We start from the raw sequence: 20864 nt of genomic DNA, 5'->3' as shown, positions 1-20864 counted from the left end.
TTGCCATTCCGAGATTTCTCCCAGAATCTCTGAGTCAGTCTTTTAGTGGAGCTTATCCTCCAGATTCCTGCTCAAACAAATTGCCTTCGAAAGAGCTGGTCTGGGAAGATGTGGAGCACAAATACAGTAAAACCTTGGTTTTTGTTCTGTAAACACACTTGTAATCCAAAGCGCTTGTATATCAAAGTGAATTTCCCCATAAGAAATAATGGAAACTCAGATGATTCGTTGCACAACCCAAAAATATTCATATAAAAATGATTACAGTACTGGAATATAATACAAAATAATAAAATACAAAATATAAAGAAAAATGAACACAGTACCCTATACTTACCTTTGAAAACCTTCCTGGCTGGCGTGAGGGGGACGAGAGAGGAGGGTTATTGTGTAGGATGACTTTCATGTCACTAACGGTATTAATAAACTCTTGTCATACACTGTATTTAATGTAACTGGCAATAAGGTAGCCAAGGAAAGGGTCTATATCTGCAGGCAGCCTGACCTAGAATGAAGCAAAGCATTCCTAAGCTACTCGTGTATGGAAAAGCAAAGGACTGTCCCTAGGTGCTTTGAAGTGACAAAAAATATGCTAGTGACAGTTGTGGGCACCTTCCAGCGTTCTGAAAAATCACTGATTTCTGCCAAACATTGCACAGCCTGAGACCCAGACTCTGAGCATGGGAGACAATCACCTACAATCCCACAGAGGCGGGGAGAGGGAGAGGGAGAGGGAGAGAGAGAAAGAACCATTGGCTCGGTTGTGATCATGTGACATTCGGAGGCATGTGCTACTCGTATCGCAAGTTAAAATGTATTAGAAATGTTTGCTTATCAAGTTAAAAATGTATTAGAAATGTTTGCTTATCTTGTGGAACACTCTCAGAACAAGGTCTTTGCAGTCCAAGGTTTTACTGTACCTCTGTTCTTAAAGGGTGTTGTGACTTACCACTGCTGTTTTATTCTGGCTGCTTTTCTCTTCTTTATTTCCCCTCAGTCAAGATATTCTAGAGAAGGTGGAGTGCAGATGTGTTTTTGAGACTCAACGCCATGTGAAGCCATATGAGTCTTTCTCTTGTCATAATTATGACAAGTAGGGCCTTAGGCTGTGTTTACTGCCTCTGAAATAAACTTGGTGCTTCACTTCTCAGTTGCAACACTTCCCAGCTTTTATGGGAAAAAAAAAATCAACAAAAATAAAATGTTGCTTAAAATGTAGTGTCAGAAATTAAATAAATTCCCCTCAATAGTGCTGTATCTTTAAAAAAAAATGTTTTTGGAAGAACTCTTCAGGAACACATCCACGAAAAAATCATACCATAAAACCAAAAACTTCCATGGGGCGCCTGGGTGGCGCAGTCGGTTAAGCGTCCGACTTCAGCCAGGTCACGATCTCGCGGTCCGTGAGTTCGAGCCCCGCGTCAGGCTCTGGGCTGATGGCTCGGAGCCTGGAGCCTGTTTCCGATTCTGTGTCTCCCTCTCTCTCTGCCCCTCCCCCGTTCATGCTCTGTCTCTCTCTGTCCCAAAAATAAATAAAAAAAAACGTTGAAAACCAAAAACTTCCTGCATTTGGCAACTGGTGGTATCTCATCCTATTACAACTAATAAGTCTGTTTATTTTTTTTTCTCACATTATATGCTGTCAATGTGGTGTTGCAATATAAAACTTGGTCTGTGGGCACACTGCGGGGGCTGGTTCCCAGCCCTTCTGTATACGAGCTGTGTTAATCCTGGGCCGATGACTTAACTTTTCTTTGTCTAGTTACTTCTGTAAAATGGCCATCACAAGAGTACTTAACTCATAGGGTTAATAGAGGATTAAATGAGTAGAAAAAGGCAAAACGCTTATAATAGTGCCTGACACAAATACTATATACATACTCACTTTTTCTTTAATTGAAGAATAATTGACATACAGTATGATATCAGTTTCAGGTGTACAACATAGTGATTCAGTATTTATATACATTACAAAATAATCACCACAGTAAGTCTAGTTATCATCCATCACCATACAAAGTTGTTACAAATTATTGACTATATTCCCTATGCTGTACGTTACATCCCTGTGTCTTATTTATTTGATAACTGGAAGATTGTACTTCTTAATCCCCTTCACCTCTTTTTGCCCATATCTCCTACACCCCTCCCCTCTGGCAACCATCAGTTTTTTCTCTGTATCTAGGAGTCTTTTTTCTGTTTTGTTTGTTCATTTGTTTTGTTTTTTAGATTCCACATGTAAGTGATGTCCTATATAGTACTTGTCTTTGACTTATTTCTCTTACTATGATATTCTCAAGGTCCATCTGTTTTATCATAAATGGCAAGATTTTATCTTTTCTATGGCTGAGTTATATATATATATATATATATATATATATATATATATATATATGTAATCGAATGTATAATGTATGTAATGGAATATTATGTATATATTACATATATGAAATATATGTAATGTAATATTACACATATTACATATGTATGTGTAATGAAATATATAACATATATGTAATATGATATTACATATATATGCACACACATGCAATACATCTTCTTTATCCATTCAATTAATGTTTTCATTTTCTTCAGATGGATACCCAGAAGTGGAAATTGCTGTATCATGTGATATTCCTATTTTTAATTTTTTGAGGAACCTCTTTACTGTTTTCCATAGTGGCTGCACTAATTTACATTCCCACCAGCAGTGTATGAGGGTTCCCTTTCCCCACATCCTTGCCAACAGTTGTTATTTCTTGTCTTTTTTTGATACTAGGCATTCTGACAGGTATCGTGATATCTCATTGTGGTTTTGATTTACATTTCCCTGATGGTTAGTGATGTTGAGCATCTTCTCATGTGTCTGTTGGCTATGTACATGTCTACTTACTTTTTTTGAAAGTCAAATTTATTGAGATATTGTTTGGGGCATAACTTACATTATGCAGTATAATTCACCCTTTATAATATACACTTCTAATAGTTTTGGCAAGCACATTGAATCATATAACCACGACATTTCCAGCCTCAAAACTTCTGTCATGCACTTTGTAGTTGGTGTATCACTCCACCAGCCCCACACCCTGACAGTCACTGAACTATTTTCTGACCCTATCCTTTTGCTTTTACAGAAGGTCATGTAAATGGAATCATGTCAGCTATAGACTTCTGAGTCTAACTTCTTTCAGTTACACAGGGATGGGAAGACTCTCCTGTAAAGGCCCAGGTAGTCAATGTTTCAGGTCTGCAGGCCATACCGTCTCTGTTTCAACTTCTCTACTTTGCTACTGTAGTCATGGACTATACACGAGTGATTGGGTGTGGCTGGGTTCCAGTAAAACTTTGTTTATTAAAACAGATGGCAGACACGTTTGGGTGGAAAACCATGATCTGCCGACTCCTAACTAGCAGAATGCATTTGAGATTAATGTTGTTAGGTCTATCAGTAGTTTGTTCTTTTGACTGGCAGTTATCACTCATTGCATAGACACGTCGCAATTAGTTTAGCCATTCACCAGTTGTGAATAAAGGCACTGTACACATTCGCTGCAGGTTTTTGTGCGAACACAGGCTTTGATTTCTCTTGAGTAATTATCTAGGAGAGGATTGCTGGGTTGTATGGTAAGTGTGTGTTTACTTTTACGAGAAACTCAAGTTTCCCAAAATGGCTGTCTTATTTTCTATTTCCTCCAGCAATATAAGAGAGTTCCAGTCATGTTGTACATTCACCTGCACTTGGTATTGTCTACTTTTTTCCTTTTTTTCGTTAAGTTCAACCTACTTTAAAAGACTGTGAAGAATCTTAGAAACTATAAGCTGCTTACATATAACCTAAATGAAATTGGAAGCTCTTGAAGGCTTTTAATGTCATGGAAACGACATTATTTGGGCTTTAAAATGACTACACCAGCTGCAGTATGGAGACTGACTTGGAAGCCTTGGTGAATATGTGAAGACCTGTGGGAGGATATCATATTAGTATAGAGGAAACGGAAGATACCTTGACTTGAAAACTGGTAGTGAAGGGGCACCTGAGTGGCTCAGTCGGTTAATTGTCCTACTCTGACTCAGGTCATGATCTCACGATTCGTGAATTCGAGCCCCACATCAGCTGTCTGCTGTCAAACCCTCTGTCTCCCTCTCTCTCTGACGCTCCCTGCTTGCTCTCTCTTTCTCTCTCTCCCTCTCTCACACACACAAATAAATAAACATTAAAAAAAGAAAAAAGAGGGGTACCTGGGTGGCTCAGTCGGTTGAGCGTCCGACTTCGGCTCAGGTCATGATCTCATGGTCTGTGAGTTCGAGCCCCGCGTCGGGCTCTGTGCTGACAGCTCAGAACCTGGAGCCTGGTTCAGATTCTGTGTCTCCCTCTCTCTCTGACCCTCCCCTGCTCATGCTCTGTCTCTGTGTCAAAAATAAATAAAAACATTAAAAAAACTTAAAAAAAAAAAAGAAGAAGAAAAGTGGAAGTGAAGATGAAGTGACTGGGCCTGAGAATTTTTTTAGGAGGCGAAAGTGACAGTGCTCAGTGATTGATCAAAAACGGGACTGAAGAGAGTGGCACAAACAACTAGATGCAAAATGGTTCCTTCTGATGAACACTGACAGGAAAGAGGGTTTGGGGAGATAAAATCATCAGTTCAAACTTGAGATATATGTGAGGCATCCAAATGGAGGTACCGAATAGGTAGTTTGATATCTGGGTTCTGGGATAGGGGAGTATAATTGGAAGTCATATGACTGTATGGAGGCAGAAGAAATTCTCTAGAGATTCTCTAGAGAAAGGCCTAAGGGGAGCGTCAGTATGTAATGTTAGGGAGTACAGGGACCTCCAGAGGAAACTAGGAGAGAGTGGTTGAGAGAGGCTGGAGAGAGAGCTCAGTTCAGTTCGTTGTCTCCCAGCGAACAGAAAATTGTGTGCCGAGGTGACAGCTAACACGAGGGATAAAATGTGCTCACTGGATTTCACAGCAAAGTGGACATGAGTCAGTCTTTGGTGGTGGTGGTGTGTGTGTGAAAATGCAGATTAGAATGAATTGAGCAGTTGGCTGAGAGAGTAGGAGGTGAGGCGGTAGAAAAAGCAAGGGTATACAGGTCTTTCCAGAATTTTTAGGGTGGTAAAAGCATATGTAAGAAACTTTTTTTTTTTTTTTTTTTTTTTTTTTAACTTTTAAGGTGAGGCGGGATAGAGCCTACTGGGGGGAAGGATGAGACAAGGGACAAAATGGAGCAACAGTGCAGTTCGAGGAGCGCAAAGGCCACAAAACAGGTGGAGTGCCCATCAGAGCTGGCCTGCTTGCTGAGGAAATTCAGTTGAGTTCAATATTCCTAGTTATGACTTGTTGGCAGAGTAAACAGGGGGCTCCTAGTATTACCAAGTTCTAATGACTTATATCATGATATAGTCCTTAAATTTATTTCTCGAGTATTTCTATAAAACTTACCAAGCAGAAAATGTCAGGAATTTTTTTTGTTGTTGTTGTTGATGTTTTTGATGTGTGAAAGTGCTCTGGCAGTTTAGTTACTTGTCAGTCTTACGTCCACGTCCTACCCATCTGCCATGGCCCAGTTGAATCCTCAAATGAAAGACCCTCCCTCCCTCATCAGGATGGTTATGGCCTGGTGCTTCTTTGCTTTACTTTGGCATTTGTTCTTTCTACATACTTTTATATTTCTTCTCTTTCTTCCTTTTTCTTGCTCTTCTCTTGTTCTTGTCTTTCCTCCTCCTTCTTTGATGATAGAAGGCAAAGCCCATGGCAGACAGATATCGTGTTCCCCACAGAACCATAGCAGTTACATTTTAGTTACCTTAAATGTACGTAAATGTGACATGGGGAAATGCCTATTAGTAGATAATAGGAGGAGTTATATAAAGGAGAGTAAGATTTTTGTGACTTGCATCTGAATTATAGCCTGAAAATTATCACACCTGGTTCTAATCTTTTGTTTTCATGATACTTAGCAAAATATGTTTTGAAAGCTCCCTTTTATATGCCATTAAAGGATTAAATTATTTAATGACAGTAATAACAACAACCTTATGGTGGTACTTTATAGTTTACCAAACTACGCTCATATCATTAATCCGTTCAGACTGAGGACAACTCAGAGATACAGAGCTAGAGACATCACAGGAGTTTTATCCCATTCTACAAATGAAGAAACCAAGCCCAGAGAGATAATGTGTCGAAAGTCACATACTGGTACACAAGAGTGGTAAGACCTGAGCTAGGACCCTCTGACCCAGGTTTCCTTCAATGTACCCTGTGGCTTCTAGATTTATTTTTGTAGAAATCCAATCAGCCCGACAATAACTAAATTTAAGTTTAAGAAACAGCTTGGTTTATTTTATTTAAATGAATAAAAAAAATGGTCTATCAGAACAATATCTTGGGTGGAATTAGGATCACCTTCTCTTGAACAAGCTCGGGCGTTGTGGTTCCGAGCTTCGTATGTGGTCCCTTCAGCAGAATCGGGAAGACATTGCCAGCATCACACTGATGCTGTGATTTAGAGGAAAGAAAAATACAAGTCACATACCTGTGGATAAATAACTGTTACAGCAGCACTGGTCAGCACTATTCATTATAGTGATCAAACCTTGTATTCACATTTACTTATCTATTTTTCTAGGCTTTTCACTGCAACTTCTGGTAGCTACTTTTTTTTTTAAGACCATCATTTTTTATTAAGGATAACAATGTTCATTCTAATGAAAGAAAAACTAGAAAAAGGGAAGGTCATTATCTTTCACGGGGAGGTTAGAGCTGACACTAATTATTTTATTGTTAAAGCTTCCAAAAATTGAAATAGTGTATATTAAATATAGAATCTATAATTTTATGTTAAAACATTTTAAGGGGAAACCTCTGACTAAAATCCTTAAAAAATATTATTTCCATTGGCCATAGCTGATTATTTAAAAAAATTTTAACACTTACTCATTTTTGAGAGACAGAGACAGAGCATAAGTCGGGGAGGAGCAGAGAGAGAGGGAGACACAGAATCTGAAGCAGGCTCCAGGCTCTGAGCTGTCAGCACAGGGACCGATGCGGGATTGAACTCATGGACTGCAAGATCATGACCTGTGCCGAAGTCGGATGCTTAACCGACTGAGTCAGCCAGGCACCCCAGCCGTAGCTGATTATTTAAACATGACAACAACTTCTATTAAACAGATTCGTTTTTAATTATAGTGACCTAAACTCATAGACGTCCAAGCTCTAGAATTTATTTTTGTCAGAGGAATCAAGGAATAAAGAACATATACTTTTAAGAAATTGCAGAAGGGCATAAAGTGCTTTTTTCCTCCTCCTTTCAACACTTTTAAATGTTATCTGAATGAATTATTGCTACGGGATAAAACATTTCCTTATGTTCTTCTATAAATTATCTTAGACTAGGTATTTGGGAATTATTGTACAGTGTGGGGAATAGTTGAACTTGGCTCGTTATAAAACCAAAACAAGCAGTTGAGATATTGAGTCTGGAATCAGGTGTTCCATGCCTAAGTAGTGGGGACTTATTTAAAAAAAATACCACCTTGGGGCGCCTGGGTGGCTCAGTCGGTTAAGCATCCGACTTCTGCTCAGGTCATGATCTCACGGTTCGTGGGTTCGAGCTCCACATCTGGCTCTGTGCTGACAGCTCAGAGCCTGGAGCCTGCTTTGGATTCTGTAATTCCCCCTCTCTCTGCCCCTCCTCTGCTTGCACTCTGTCTCTCTCTGTCTCTCAAAAATGAATAAAAGTTGAAAAAATTAAAAAAAAAAAAAATACCGCCTGGATTTTAAGGACTTTTCTATAAGGCAGTTGGTCCTGTAACTCCACGTGGACTGTGGACTATGGTCTTGCTTTGGTATTACTTGTCTCCATTACAAATCTCTTCTTTTAGTATACCATGGGGTGTATTACATTGGCTTTGCACATGAACAACTGACAGTGGGCTGTGGACTTTTACACCAGGTGAACCTGGCCTATGTGCAAGCAGCAGAGTGCGTTTCAGAACCTGTTAACAGGGAGCCTCCCTCCCGAGAAGCTCAGCTACTGAGTTTGCAAAACACGGCGGAATTTGATATCCTCGTCATCGGAGGTGGAGCAACGGGATGTGGCTGTGCCCTGGATGCTGTCACCAGAGGTGAGTCCCAGCGCGGATGGGTATATTACAGGTAAAGGTTTCATCTGCCTCCACTCTCCACCCCCCCAGGCAAGCCTGCGGCACGCGCTGCAAGCTAATAAAGTCCCATTTCTGCTGTACTTCCTGATTTTCCATCCTTTGTGAAGCACCTTCGTATTTTTTGAATATAGGCACTTGCACAATTTGAAAATTAAACATAGCTTGTGCTTCACACGTAAATGAATTTCTTTAAAAAGAAGACTTTAAGTTCCTTTGAATTCATTAATTTGACGTTCTGGCTATTTCTTTCTAATCACGTAAAGTAAATACATTTTAATGAAATAAAAATATTCGTATATCATCCGAAATCACATGTATGTCAGTGAAGGGTAGAAAAGATTTATTAAAATGAGTTAATCTATTAAAATAATTCTTCTTATTCTTGTATCTCTTGAAAGTGTTTCTTCCAGTGAAATATGGACTTCAGTTTGCGAAACTCGAGTTTATGTGACTTTATGATGGAAAAGACTGTTGCTAACCTGTAGTTCTCTTAGGTATCTTATTGGTCAGCATTAGGAAAGACATGATGAAATGTTCTTTAAAATGGAAGCATGGGGTGCCTGGGTGGCTCATTCATTGGTTAAGCATCTGACTCTTGATTTCGGCTCAAGTCATGATCTCACGGTAGGTGAGATCGAGCCCCATGTCAGGCCCTGCACTGATAGCATGGAGCCCGCTTGGGATTCTCCCTCTCTCTCTGCCCCTCCCCTGCTAGTGTGCATGCACAGGCTCTCTCTCTCTCTCAAACTAAATAAAGAAACTTAAAAAAAAAAAAAAAAATGGAAACATGACATATAAAGAGTGAAATTTTAGTATGGAACACCAATGCTGTTCCATATGATATATTTAATAAAATAATTTGATTTTTGCCTGTGGGTATTATTAGTGTGGAGTTTTGGGTCACAGAAATCTGGGCACATATCCTGGCTCAGCAGCTTTATCAGATGTATTTATAGATGTGACTACACACATGCATTTACTTGGGCAAATTCCTTCATTTCTGGAGGGTTCCTTGTCTTCCATATAAGGAAAAAATACCTTCTTTGAATGATTGTTGGGAGCATTAAATGTGTAATCATGAAGATGACTTAAAATAGTGCTTGTCACACAAAATAGAAGCTCAATAAATTATAGGTAGTATTTATAGCTGCCATCGTCATCATCATCATCATCATTATTTTAAGCAGGCTCCACATCCAACGTGGGGATTGAATTCATGACCTGAGATTAAGAGTTGCATGCTCTACCCACCGAGCCATCCAGGCACCCCTATAGCTGCCCTTATTAACATGGAGGCAAAAGACTTTTAGAACCAGTTCTCCTGGAGAAAGTTCTTTGTGGTATCCTTAGATGTATCCAATTGGGCTGGGCACTGCTGCAAGGAATTTTTAGTCTGGATTATTTTAGTTACTGTGTAAGGCTCAATATTTATTGCAGTTTCGTACTCGATGGTAATAATTTATTACATGGAATAATTCTTCTCAGCTTAAGTTACTGCCATAGCCATCTTAGACTTAGTTACCTTTCATACCTGGTGGAATTTACTCTTACGTGTATGGTATTCATTCTACTTAATGGCTGAAGAATTCATCCCAAAGATAGTCTAGTTAATTCTTCTTTAGGTTTCAAGTTTTTTGTTTGTTGTTGTTTTACTTTATTTTTCTATTTAAAGTAAAACCGTTTGAGTCAAATACTGACCAAGCTCTGAGAATAAAAAGATTCATACGCCGTGGTTTTGTCCTCCAGGAGCATATGATTTGTTAGTATTTGCTGAACAGTTAACATTTTCTCTTTGGGCAGGGAAGGATATTCGGTAGTGATCTGGACATTAACTGGTGCATTAGCAGATGACGTGGGTAATGGTGATGATGGTGATGATGGTGAGGAGGAGGATTTTGAGAAGAGAAGGATCCCTAGAGCCTGAATGTTGACCAGATTTTAAATTTTTGTAGTTAGTAGCAGCTAAGAATTACTGTCTTTAAAAACAATTGAATATCTTATTATATGTATATGAAATTTTGTATCTGTGGAATATTCCTCCACTAAGGTGGAGAAACCTTAGTTTGTATTTCTTTTATTATGCTGGTAGCCGTTGGGGGGTAGGATTTATAATTAAACTGTATAGACATCCTGAAGTTAATCTGTATTTATCCTTTTACTACAATTCCTGATCATATCAGTAGCCCTCCGAAGTGTGAAATAATCATGGGCATTTGGTTAATGAATTGTGCATTGTTGCTGTTCATTCATGGAATTTGCTCTTTTATTATATTTGATGCTTCACTTAACAACAAATTTTGCTTTCTCTGCATTTGATATGTTTTTACCAAATTATTCCTGATTGTATCCATTAATCTTTAGTCACATTTGACAAAAATAAATTACTGTGATCTTTTAAAGTTACCAGTAATAATTAGATTTTTCAGGACATCAAAGTTTTGGGGAACCATTGGATGTTAAAGGGCTTGTATAGAAATGTTTGCACAGCTTTTTGATAAAATACTGTGCCCAAATGCAATTTTGGTAATGGATAAAAGACTATAGAAGGCAGAGAAGAAGTCATGAAGTCTTCCTAATGAACATTTATTTGCATTCTTACCCTCTGCATTTTCTGGGGAATCGATTTTCAGTTGTTGCATTTGGGAATATGATTTTATAAACATAATATGCACAGTTCTTGTCACGTTCTGCTGTCGGTCTCTAGGAGCAATAGAAATCGCTTCTCTGTTTAACACCGAGTCTAGTGTCTGGGTAGGTGAAGGCCCTCTGCCCCCAGAGAGAGCTGGAACCAGAAGAATCTGATAAATAGAAACACTCCTTCGGGTTTTTCAAGGTTTTTTTTTTCCCCCAGTTCTTTTTGTTCTTTTATGTGACTTTACCTACATGTATCAGGGATCACCTAGTACATTTCTGGTTTAAAATCGAATTTATAAAGTTAGCCTTTATGGCTTTTTTTTTTTTTTTTTTTAACGTTTATTTATTTTGGAGACAGAGACAGAGCAAGAACGGGGGAGGGTCAGAGAGAGGGAGACACAGAATCTGAAACAGGCTCCAGGCTCTGAACTGTCAGCACAGAGCCCGACGTGGGGCTCAAACTCACGGACTGCGAGATCATGACCTGAGCCAAAGTCGGCCGCTTAACCGACTGAGCCACCCAGGCGCCCCTAGCCTTTATGGCTTTTAATTAAAATTCCAGAGGAGGCTGCCTCTTGCTGGAGGGAAACATTAATTGTAGTTCTCTTTTTCAGAACTGTGTATTTACTTTTAGTTTACAAATGGTATCTGGCTGGTAGTTCCTGAATTCTCACTACGGTTCTTGCACGTCTAGTGCAGGATAGCCCTGTGATTAAGGACACAGGTTATGCAATTACAATGAAGTGGGATCAAGTTCTTGGCTTCATCACTTGCTAGCTTCATGAGCTTTGACAAGTGTCTCAACCTTATAGAGAGCCTCAAGGTTCTCAGACATTAATGAAAGACACCAGTAACACTTTTCCGTACAAGTAAAGGTTTGCGAAAGGGAGGAAGTGTGTGCGTTGTAGAGAAAGTACAGAAGAGGCAGGGCCTGGGAAGACAGTGCATTCTGGGAATTACACGTCGGCCACCCTCACCCCTTTCTGCTTCTACCCCCTTCTACTGCCACGAGGGAAGAGGAAATCCTATTTTAGGACAGTAGATTTGTGACCTATGGAAGTTTGCCGTTTCCTGAACACTACTGGTTGGACCAGATTGCACATTCCTACTAAAATTTGTTGGTAATTTAGTGTAATTTTAATTAATGTACCAATTTTCTTTGACAGGAGTTGGGGGCGGGACTTGAAAAACTGGGCTAAAGTTTGTCTGGAAAAATAAGCCTATGAGATTCACCAGATTAATTCTGGAAAAAGAATAATGATAAAGGATTAGATAGAGATCTATCAGATATTAAAGTGTATTATAAAGCTACTTTAATTAAAATAGTTTGCCAAAGGGCTAGAGAAATAAGTGGAACCAAGAGCCTAGAAATAGATCTAAATACATAAAATTTAGAATATGATAAGGGCAGAATTTCAAATCTGTCATTATTGGTTATTTAATAAGTGGTGTGAGAGTATCCACTTCCCCTGATTTTTATACATATTTAAATATATATATGTATTTATGTATATACACGCATACATATATATGCACACATATACATATATGTATATATATATTCTATTTGTCATATTCTATGTGGGCCAAGGATTTAACAATAAAATGCCATAAAACTATTAGAAGAAAATATATGTAAATATTTTAAAAAATGGCGTAAGAAAGGTATTTTTAAGCAGGACACCAAAAAGGCCATTTTCCTTTTGGAAAATCTTGCTAAATCTGATTTCATAAAAATTAAAATTTATCTATGGCAAAAATCTAAAGAACACATGTGAGTTTGGGAAAATATAACCTATGAGACAGAGTTTGTTTCATATTGTGTTGAACCTTTCCATATCCTTTTGCTCTAGTATGCCTATAATAAACAGCATGTATCTGGATTCTTTTAGTTTTTTTTTTTTTTTTTTTAAGGTTTATTTACATGATCTCTACACCCAAAATGGGACTCTAACTCAGAACCCCAAGATCAGGAGTCACATGCTTTTCTGAATGAGCCAGCCAGGCACCCCTGGATTTTTTTTTTTTTTTTTTTTAATGCTTAATAGGTAGAATCTACCTTTATTTTTTATTAAGTTTTTAATTTTAATTCCTGTTAGAATCTATCTTTAACCAGGTGAATTTAGTCCATTGAAAGAGTCTATCTATTTAAGCATAGAGAAAAAAGTGGAATTTGATTCAGTTCCATTTACTGGGATACCATGTGCATTTATTTTGTATTTTTTACTTACATTTTTTAACTTTGCTTCTTTTCCTACCTTCCTTTCCTTCATATTAAATCATTCTGGTATCGCTGTGTGTTTCTGCACCTTAAACTGTATACATAAAGTTGTTTCTACCCTCGAGTCCCCATCAGAGAGACTTTTCCCAGGGCCCTGTTGAGGCTCCTGCTCTGTGCTGATGCTGGACGCCCTGCAGACCAACTGCTGAGCCAGCTGGGGGTGCTTTGGCTTGGGTGATGCTCTCTGCCTCTGACATCCTGCCTCCCAGATAACTCCCTGCAGGTAGTCCACAGCCCCGGGGCAGTGGTCACCGGAAGCCTCTCCACCGATCTTCATAATGGATAAAGCCCTTCTTCAGTTCTCAGCATTCAGCTGGTTCGTCTGGCTTCCTTAACCTCTCCCTGCAAGGGAAACCTGTATTCCTCTTGCCCTTCAGGAACTGAAATCTGGGTGGCCTTTTCCTGTTTCTAGACCCAGAGCCCAGCAAGGCAGGGGCTTTTGGCCTAACTACTCTGCTCTGAGTTTCTGTTATATTTCTGATCCATAGTGTGTGTGTTTATTTTTGAGTCAACCACATTCTTTAAAAATACATAGAGAGAAATTATTTTTCCTGTATTTAGAGAAGAGGAGGAGTTCAAAGCTGAACTCATAATGCCATATTGATTAAAATTTTACTTACAGCAATTTATAACAGCAAAAACCTGAGGTCTGGTTTAATAAATTGGGTACATTCAGTTATCCAAGAAGTTTATAAGTATTTACAGAGAAGATGGCTAATATGTATCATAAATTGGAAAACAAGTTGTGAAGAATGAGTTTGTTAATTGTATTTGTGTTTAAAGCAAAAAGATACATAGCTTGTATACTTTCATAAGCATAGAAAGTTTCTAGTAGTATGGATGGGACATTTTTATAGTTAACACTGGTTACATCTGGATTGTGTAACTAGGAAGCCATTAGTATATTAGTTTCTCTTTTCATCCCTCTAAATTGTTTGGCTATACCTCCTCTCTCTCTTTTTTTTTAAAAAACTTTTTTTTAATGTTTATTTATTTTTGAGAGAGAGAGAGACAGACAGACAGAACATGAGTCGGGGAGGGGCAGAGAGAGAGAGGGAGACACAGAATCCGAAGCAGGCTCCAGGCTCTGAGCTGTCAGCCCAGAGTCCGACGCGGGGCTCGAACCCACGGACCATGAGATCATGACCTGAGCTGAAGTCGGACGCTCAACCGACTGAGCCACCCAGGCACCCCTATACCTCCTCTCTTTGAACATTGGCGGTTTTTATAATAAAAAAGTAAAAAGAAGAAGCAACCAGGCAACTCCCATATTCCCTCATAACTGTATTATTCTGATTAATGTTATGGGGCGCCTGGGTGGCTCAGTCGGTTGAGCTTCCGACTTTGGCCCAGGTCACGATCTCACCGTCTGTGAGTTCGAGCCCCGTGTCGGGCTCTGTGCTGACAGCTCAGAGCCTGGAGCCTGCTTCGGATTCTGTGTCTCCCTCTCTCTCTAACCCTCCCCACTCATGCTCTGTCTCTCTCTGTCTCATTTTTGTGACTTTTTTGTCACAATGCATTTTTGTGACTCTACAATCTGTGTGTACTTAAGGAACACACATGTTATCCCCATTAATAGTTTATGTTTCCTGATGTAAAAATAGCAATAGGTATTAAATAATCAATCCAATATTCTATAATTCTGTAAAATGTTAACGTTTGTTGTTGGAAAAAAACTAGGCCAAAAGCATAGTATTCAGGCTATAAGGATTAAGAAGTCAGGATTACTTTGTAGCTGTAGAGGGGAGTGTTATTTATTTATTTTTTTGGAAATTGATCCTTCATATGAAATGTTCAGCTTTTGGGATAGTCCTTTGTCTTATTAGTGGCATTGGCTTTCTGAAGTCCAGAGGTAAATGCCCAAAGCTTTTCTAAAGAAAGAGAAACTTTCCTTTCCTTAAATGACATCCTTTTATCCTTCATGGGGCATGTGGCTTTAATACATATGCTCTGGTACTAATGTACAGATGTCTAAATTTTTTGACTGGTGTGTTGTGTTGGTGCTTCTCCTATGCATTTCACAGGGATTAATCTCTCCTTTCTATTTAAAAATATCTAAATAATGCCATATCTGAAAATTTATTCTAATGAAATAATTAAAAATGCAGAGTTTAAATGAAAATATGTCGCAGTACTATCTGTGATAATGTAGGTATAAAATAACCCAAATGTTCAAAAATAGGGAATTGGATATAAATCATTGTAAATATTTAATGTAATACTATTCATACATTAAAAATGAAACGATAGAAAAATACATATTGACATGAAGAGATGTTTACAATAAATAACATTGAATGAAAAAAATGGAATATGTCCTATTTTTGTAAAAATGTACATATGTGATTATAGACATGCATAGAAAATGCGAACGTTTAAATGTTCACAAATGTCAACTGTGGTTATCTCTAAGCCGTGCGATTACAGGAGAGTTTTATTTTGTTCTCTTTACTTCTCCACATTTATTATACTGAGCATGTTTTCATGCATAATAAGATAATCAGTAAAAGGTATTAAAATATACTTCTGTTCTATATCATGTTGTGAAAGTTAAATGTCGCACCATTCTTCCCCTTAGAAGGTAATTACTCCTCTGTTCATCCAACTGTCTTGAGCCACAAATTGGTTTAGCTAGAAGTGGTTGGTAGCTAGACATTCTCACTCAGGTCGGAAAAGACAAAGCTGTAAAGAGCCTTCTTTAGTTCAAGTCCCCTGCCCCGCGTCCCCTGTAATTTGAACTTGCTCAGGGATAGGCTGAAGATGACAGAAAGGCAGATTTCAGTTGCCTTTATTCTTCCACTGTGGCTAATCTTGTTAGTCCACCTAAGATTCTCAGAGTAATTTCATCCCAAATATTAATACTTCACCACTGTCATGAAATCCCTGTGAATATGTATTAAAAGCAATCAATGTTAAAACAAAAAAGAAAATAACAGTACCACTCGTAAGTGTTCTGGTTTATCTCCTCAGGGATAGAGCTCACTGCTGTCCATAACAAGTAACTGCCAAAAAGAAAACAAACAAACAAACAAACAAACAAAAAACAAAGACTATTTTCATAAAACCTTGAACTAGTTTAGTTGAATTACTGTAAATGCACAGAGAGGTCTGCCCTCCATCGCGCTGACATGTGGGGAGGTCATTCTTTCTTCTACTTGGAGGAAAGATCTTCCCGAGCTCCTCAAATCCGCAGCCAGCAGTAGATTGAAGCGTGGGTACATTATTTTGGATGTCCTTCAAACTTAATTATCTTACCTGAGAACACTAAATGTTAGCATTGAGTATCACTTAAAAATACTGTTCGTTCACCTTAAGAAAGCACAAAAGTACTCTCTTTTCACTTCCCTGCTTTAACGTATCAGAAAACTAAGCCCTTAAAAGTTCAGATCCATAATTTTTGTGGGGAGGAAAATTTTGGAGTTCTGAGAGGTGCACAGAAAGGAACATATTAGATAACAGGACTGTGTAAGCCTGTAAGGCTTTTTGAAATTCCATGATCTTTGCTGTAGTCAGTTAGTCAGTTAAAAATATATTTATGGGAAGCTGTTAGAACTTCTAATAATCTCTTGAGTTTGCATCAGTTTCCTCCTCCCTCATTCCATTGTTCTCATCCCACAAAAATGAGAAAACATTTAGTGTATAATAGCAGTTGAAAATCTAAAATTTTTTTTTTCTTTTTTTCCAAATATCTGAGGGTTTGTATGTGTGTATGTGGTTCTGAAAACTTTTGGTAATACTTTTAGGTTACATGGTGCTTTAATACATCAATATAGCTGGAACTTTAGGGGTTAAATTTTTCTGGGATTTTTTTTTTTTTTTTTTTTTTTTTTTTTTTCTCTGGAAGAAGCTGTATCATTTCACTCCAGAAATTCTGGTGGGTTGATGGTATGACACTAGAAATAATAGGACAAGCAAAACAGCCTGGTTTGACAGAGAAGCCCGTTTTAACTTTTGTTGGTATCCACTAGGGTTTCTCACATAAATACATGTGAATAACTTTTTTAAAATGTCCAATACTTGCAAAAGCAGTTTTGAGGCTTTAAAGTGTTAGCTCTCACTTACATATCCTGAAATATCCTCCTGAGATGGCTTGCTAATTCCTAGAGTAGCTTCCCTGCCTCACACTCTGTCAGTTTGGGAAAGAAAAAAAAAAAAAAAAAAAATCCAGCCTGATGACACAAGCCCATAAAATTCTCTCTTCACATCGCTCTCTGCTACCATTTCTGCCTTGTGAGGCTGGCCTCTTCATTGCCCTGCTCCTCCTCTATGACACATGTCCCCTAAGTGGTCTACCTCCAGTTCTTCTCCCCCTCCAGACCGGCCCTCTACCCCCACAGAGAGATCTTTCTAGAACATTAATCTGATAGCTTAGCTTCAAACACTTTGATGGTTCCCCTGATAGATAGGACAATACTATTTCTCAAAAGACTATCTGAGAATTTCTGGAAAAAAAAATTAACTATTATTCTTTTTTTATGATAAGAAAAAAAGAATCAACCAGCATGCTTTTCCTCAAAATGGATAATTTGTAACTGAGTACAGCCATCCGGTTCATTGTTCTGTGGCATTGATGCCAAATATAGTACCTTCTAACAAAGCATTTGCTTCTCAAACCAATACGTGACTTGAAGCCATGTTCTCAGAGGCATTTTCCTTTTGAGGAGACTCAGATAATACTTTGCTTGTGAGAAAGAGTGGCCCAGAGGACAGAGTCCAAATCCCCAGTGTGGACGAAAGGCCCTTTTACTAGTCCTGCCTTTTACTGTTCCTCCTGCTGGATCTTCTTCCCGTTGTCCACAGGCCCTGAGTGACAAGCAGCCTCAAACTTAGGGGGTCATCTCAAGCGCTTGCCTTTCTCTGGCTTAGGCCATTTCTCGCCGGTGATAATTCCCTCTCCTCTACCCATGTACCGTAAACTTGGATTTTCCTGAAGACCCCAGTCCCAGGGACAATTAAAAACTTACACTGAGGCTACAGTTATTGTACACACAGGGAATCGTGCCATCAATGAGCTACCCCAAAATTTAGTGGCTTAAAGCAATATTTGCTATCACACAATTTCAGTGGGTCAGGGATCTGGGGGTGTGCCTTCACCTGAGTTCTCTCGCTCTGTGTCTCAAAAAGGTTGCAGTCCTTCCTAGCAACTCATATAGTTGTTGGCATGATTCAGTTCCTCCCTGGCTGTTGGACTGAGGCCTCAATTTCTTGTGACCTGTTGCCGGCGGGGGCTCCTTTCGTCTGTGGTCTCAAAACATGACGGCCTGTTTCATCCTAGTTAGCCAGAGAGGGGAAGAGAGAGCGTGGGCAAGAGAGAGAACAGAAATTACAGTCTTTTGTAACCTAATCACAGAAGTGGTATGCCATTATTGCTGCATTTTTCTTCGCTAGAAGCAAGGCACCGGGTCCAGCCCACATTCCAGGGCATTCCATGCTAGGAAGTGGGGATTCCTGTGGACTGTCTATGATGTCCTCTCCCACAGTCTACAGGATACCTTTGGTCACGCCCAGGTGGGAAGCATGGCTGATGGGAAGGTTCCCTCTGTATTATGTCCCTGTGTGCCATGGTGTGGGCATCTTGGTGTCATGACTGGGATTCCAAGGTTAAATGGGAGAGATAGTGTAAAGAATCTGGCTCTTAAATGCCATTTAAAAGTGAACTCCCTTGGGGCGCCTGGGTGGCTCAGTCGGTTGAGCGTCCGATCTCGCGGTTCGTGAGTTCCAGCCCCGCGTCGGGCTCTGTGCTGACAGCTCAGAGCCTGGAGCCTGTTTCGGATTCTGTGTCTCCCTCTCTCTCTCTGACCCTCCACCGTTCATGCTCTGTCTCTGTCTCAAAAATAAATAAACGTTAAAAAATAAAAATAAAAATAAAAAAATGTGAACTCCCTCATCTAATCTTCAGTTGAAGGAAAAAACGGTCTATTTTAGTGCTGGAAGAAGATCTCTCCGTTGGACTTACTAAGGAAAGGTGAAAAATCTCACCAAGGGAAAGCATTCTTAAGAGATTACAAATGTAATCTTGACTATGCAGTTTTAGGTTTATGTCCCGATTTTAACTTCTAACCCAGAGTAAGATAAGAGTCCTCTGTATTTTCAAATCTAGCACCTGTAAAACTGCTACACTTTACTTACCTGTCTCTGGGCTGGGAGTTGCTTGACAGCTTGGTCCATGCCTAATTCATTTCATTTTTTAAAAATGTTTATTTATTTTGAGAGAGAGAGAGAGAGAGAGAGAGAGAGAGAGATAGAAGGAGCAGGGGAGCGGCAGAGAGAGGGAGACAGAATCCCAAGCAGGCTCCACACTGTTAGCACAGAGCCCGATGTGGGGCTCAAAGTCACGAACCATGAGATCGTGACCTGAGCTTAAATCAAGAGTCAGATGCTTAACCTACTGAGCCAGCCAGGTGCCCCCACACCTAATTATTTCTAATGCCAACACTTCACCTGGCACTTAGGATCTCAGCATTCTTTTAAAACGCATGTACTAACTTGATCTATTTTTCTGTTGTTGTTTTTTAATAATCCAGTACTGAATTTACTAAGCATATTGGATAGAGTTTCCATGGTTGAGAAGCTGACAGATCTTTGTCTGGCATAATGCTTCACAAAGATGAAGTCTGTAATCTCTATTAATTTCTGTGTTATTTTGCTAGTTAGTTAGAGCACTAGCAGTTTTGCCCTTGAATCAAAGTTCTCTACTTTCCCTCTGTGGTTTCCAAATATTTTGTCCTTTTGAGTCAAGGGAATTGCCCTGATTTTATGATGACATTTGGGTAAGATATTTAAACTGTTAAAAGTTATAAAAACGACCCTTTGGTATTAAATGTAATAAATGGCTCTGAATTGAATACACGCACAGATTCTCTTATCTGAGCTTCGTGAGCCCACACTGCTCCATTACATATTCTCATTGTAATTGAATTCTATGACATTCTCTCAACTCCTAAGAGTATGCCAGGCCAGGAGAATTCCTCATGGCTTGGTGCTGATGTTTACTTTGGGCCTTTTGAAGTGTGGGGGTTTCATCTCTACCTGTATATGGCACCTGTAGTACTGTTGGTCTTACCCAATCTGGAAGAAGCAGGGGAGTCTCTGTAAGAAAAGAAAAGAAAACAAACAAAAGCTAGTTTCATCCCTCAGATATTTATCGCAACCCTCAAAGAAAGGGGCAGAGACATGACTTCTAGAACCCAACCTATCTTTGCTCAGCCTCACCTTTACCAAGAATATTGTCTTTTCTTTCCTCATGGATACTCTGCCCTGGGTATATTTGTCCTGGGTGTATTTGTATTTTTCTTTGTAATTCCATAATACTGTGCTCGCATGTCTTAGACCATAAATCCCTCAAGGCCAGAGGTTATTCTCTTCCCTCCTTTTCTCTTTTGATACCTTTGGTCTCTTTTCTCATTTTATACCCACTCGAACAGCATTCCAGAAATAGTAGCCAACACATAAGAGGTCTGGTCTAGACTTATGCATGATGTGTTAGAGTAGAGTGGAGATGACAGGCTGGAACATGTGAAAGGCTTGGAGTGAGGCATGAAGGTGAGTTCCTCAAGGCTTCCAAACAGCACTGCCTTAACTCCACGTGGGTCAGGATGGGTGCCCGGCTCTCCTCTGACCCTCTCAGTGCCCCAGAGTATGTTGCTGCCATGAAATTGTATCGTCATGTTTTCTAGTTGTGATTCCTTCACAGTTTAATATGCTTCTAGTTCTGGTTTGACTTTTCCCCCAGGACGAGGCTAAAATCTCTTCATTATAATATAGACAGTGTAC

General features: G+C 39.2%; 1 protein-coding gene across 5 annotated transcripts in view; it reads left to right on the top strand.

Moving 5' to 3' along the window:
- The window catches only part of GPD2 (glycerol-3-phosphate dehydrogenase 2), a 220863-nt gene that overhangs the window by 128399 nt on the left and 71600 nt on the right, over nt 1-20864 (top strand). For all 5 annotated transcript variants that reach the window (XM_078451287.2, XM_078451288.2, XM_078451286.2 and 2 more), the window contains exon 3: nt 7966-8137. In XM_078451287.2, coding sequence (XP_078307413.1) covers nt 7966-8137 — 172 coding nt within the window. The remainder of the gene's footprint in view (nt 1-7965; nt 8138-20864) is intronic.

The sequence above is a fragment of the Panthera onca genome, chromosome C1 (assembly GCF_046562875.1).
Source record: "Panthera onca isolate mPanOnc1 chromosome C1, mPanOnc1 haplotype 2, whole genome shotgun sequence".
Taxonomy (NCBI): domain Eukaryota; kingdom Metazoa; phylum Chordata; class Mammalia; order Carnivora; family Felidae; genus Panthera; species Panthera onca.
Note: the sequence above shows the minus strand (reverse complement) of the source record. Positions and strands in the feature narration are given on the sequence as shown.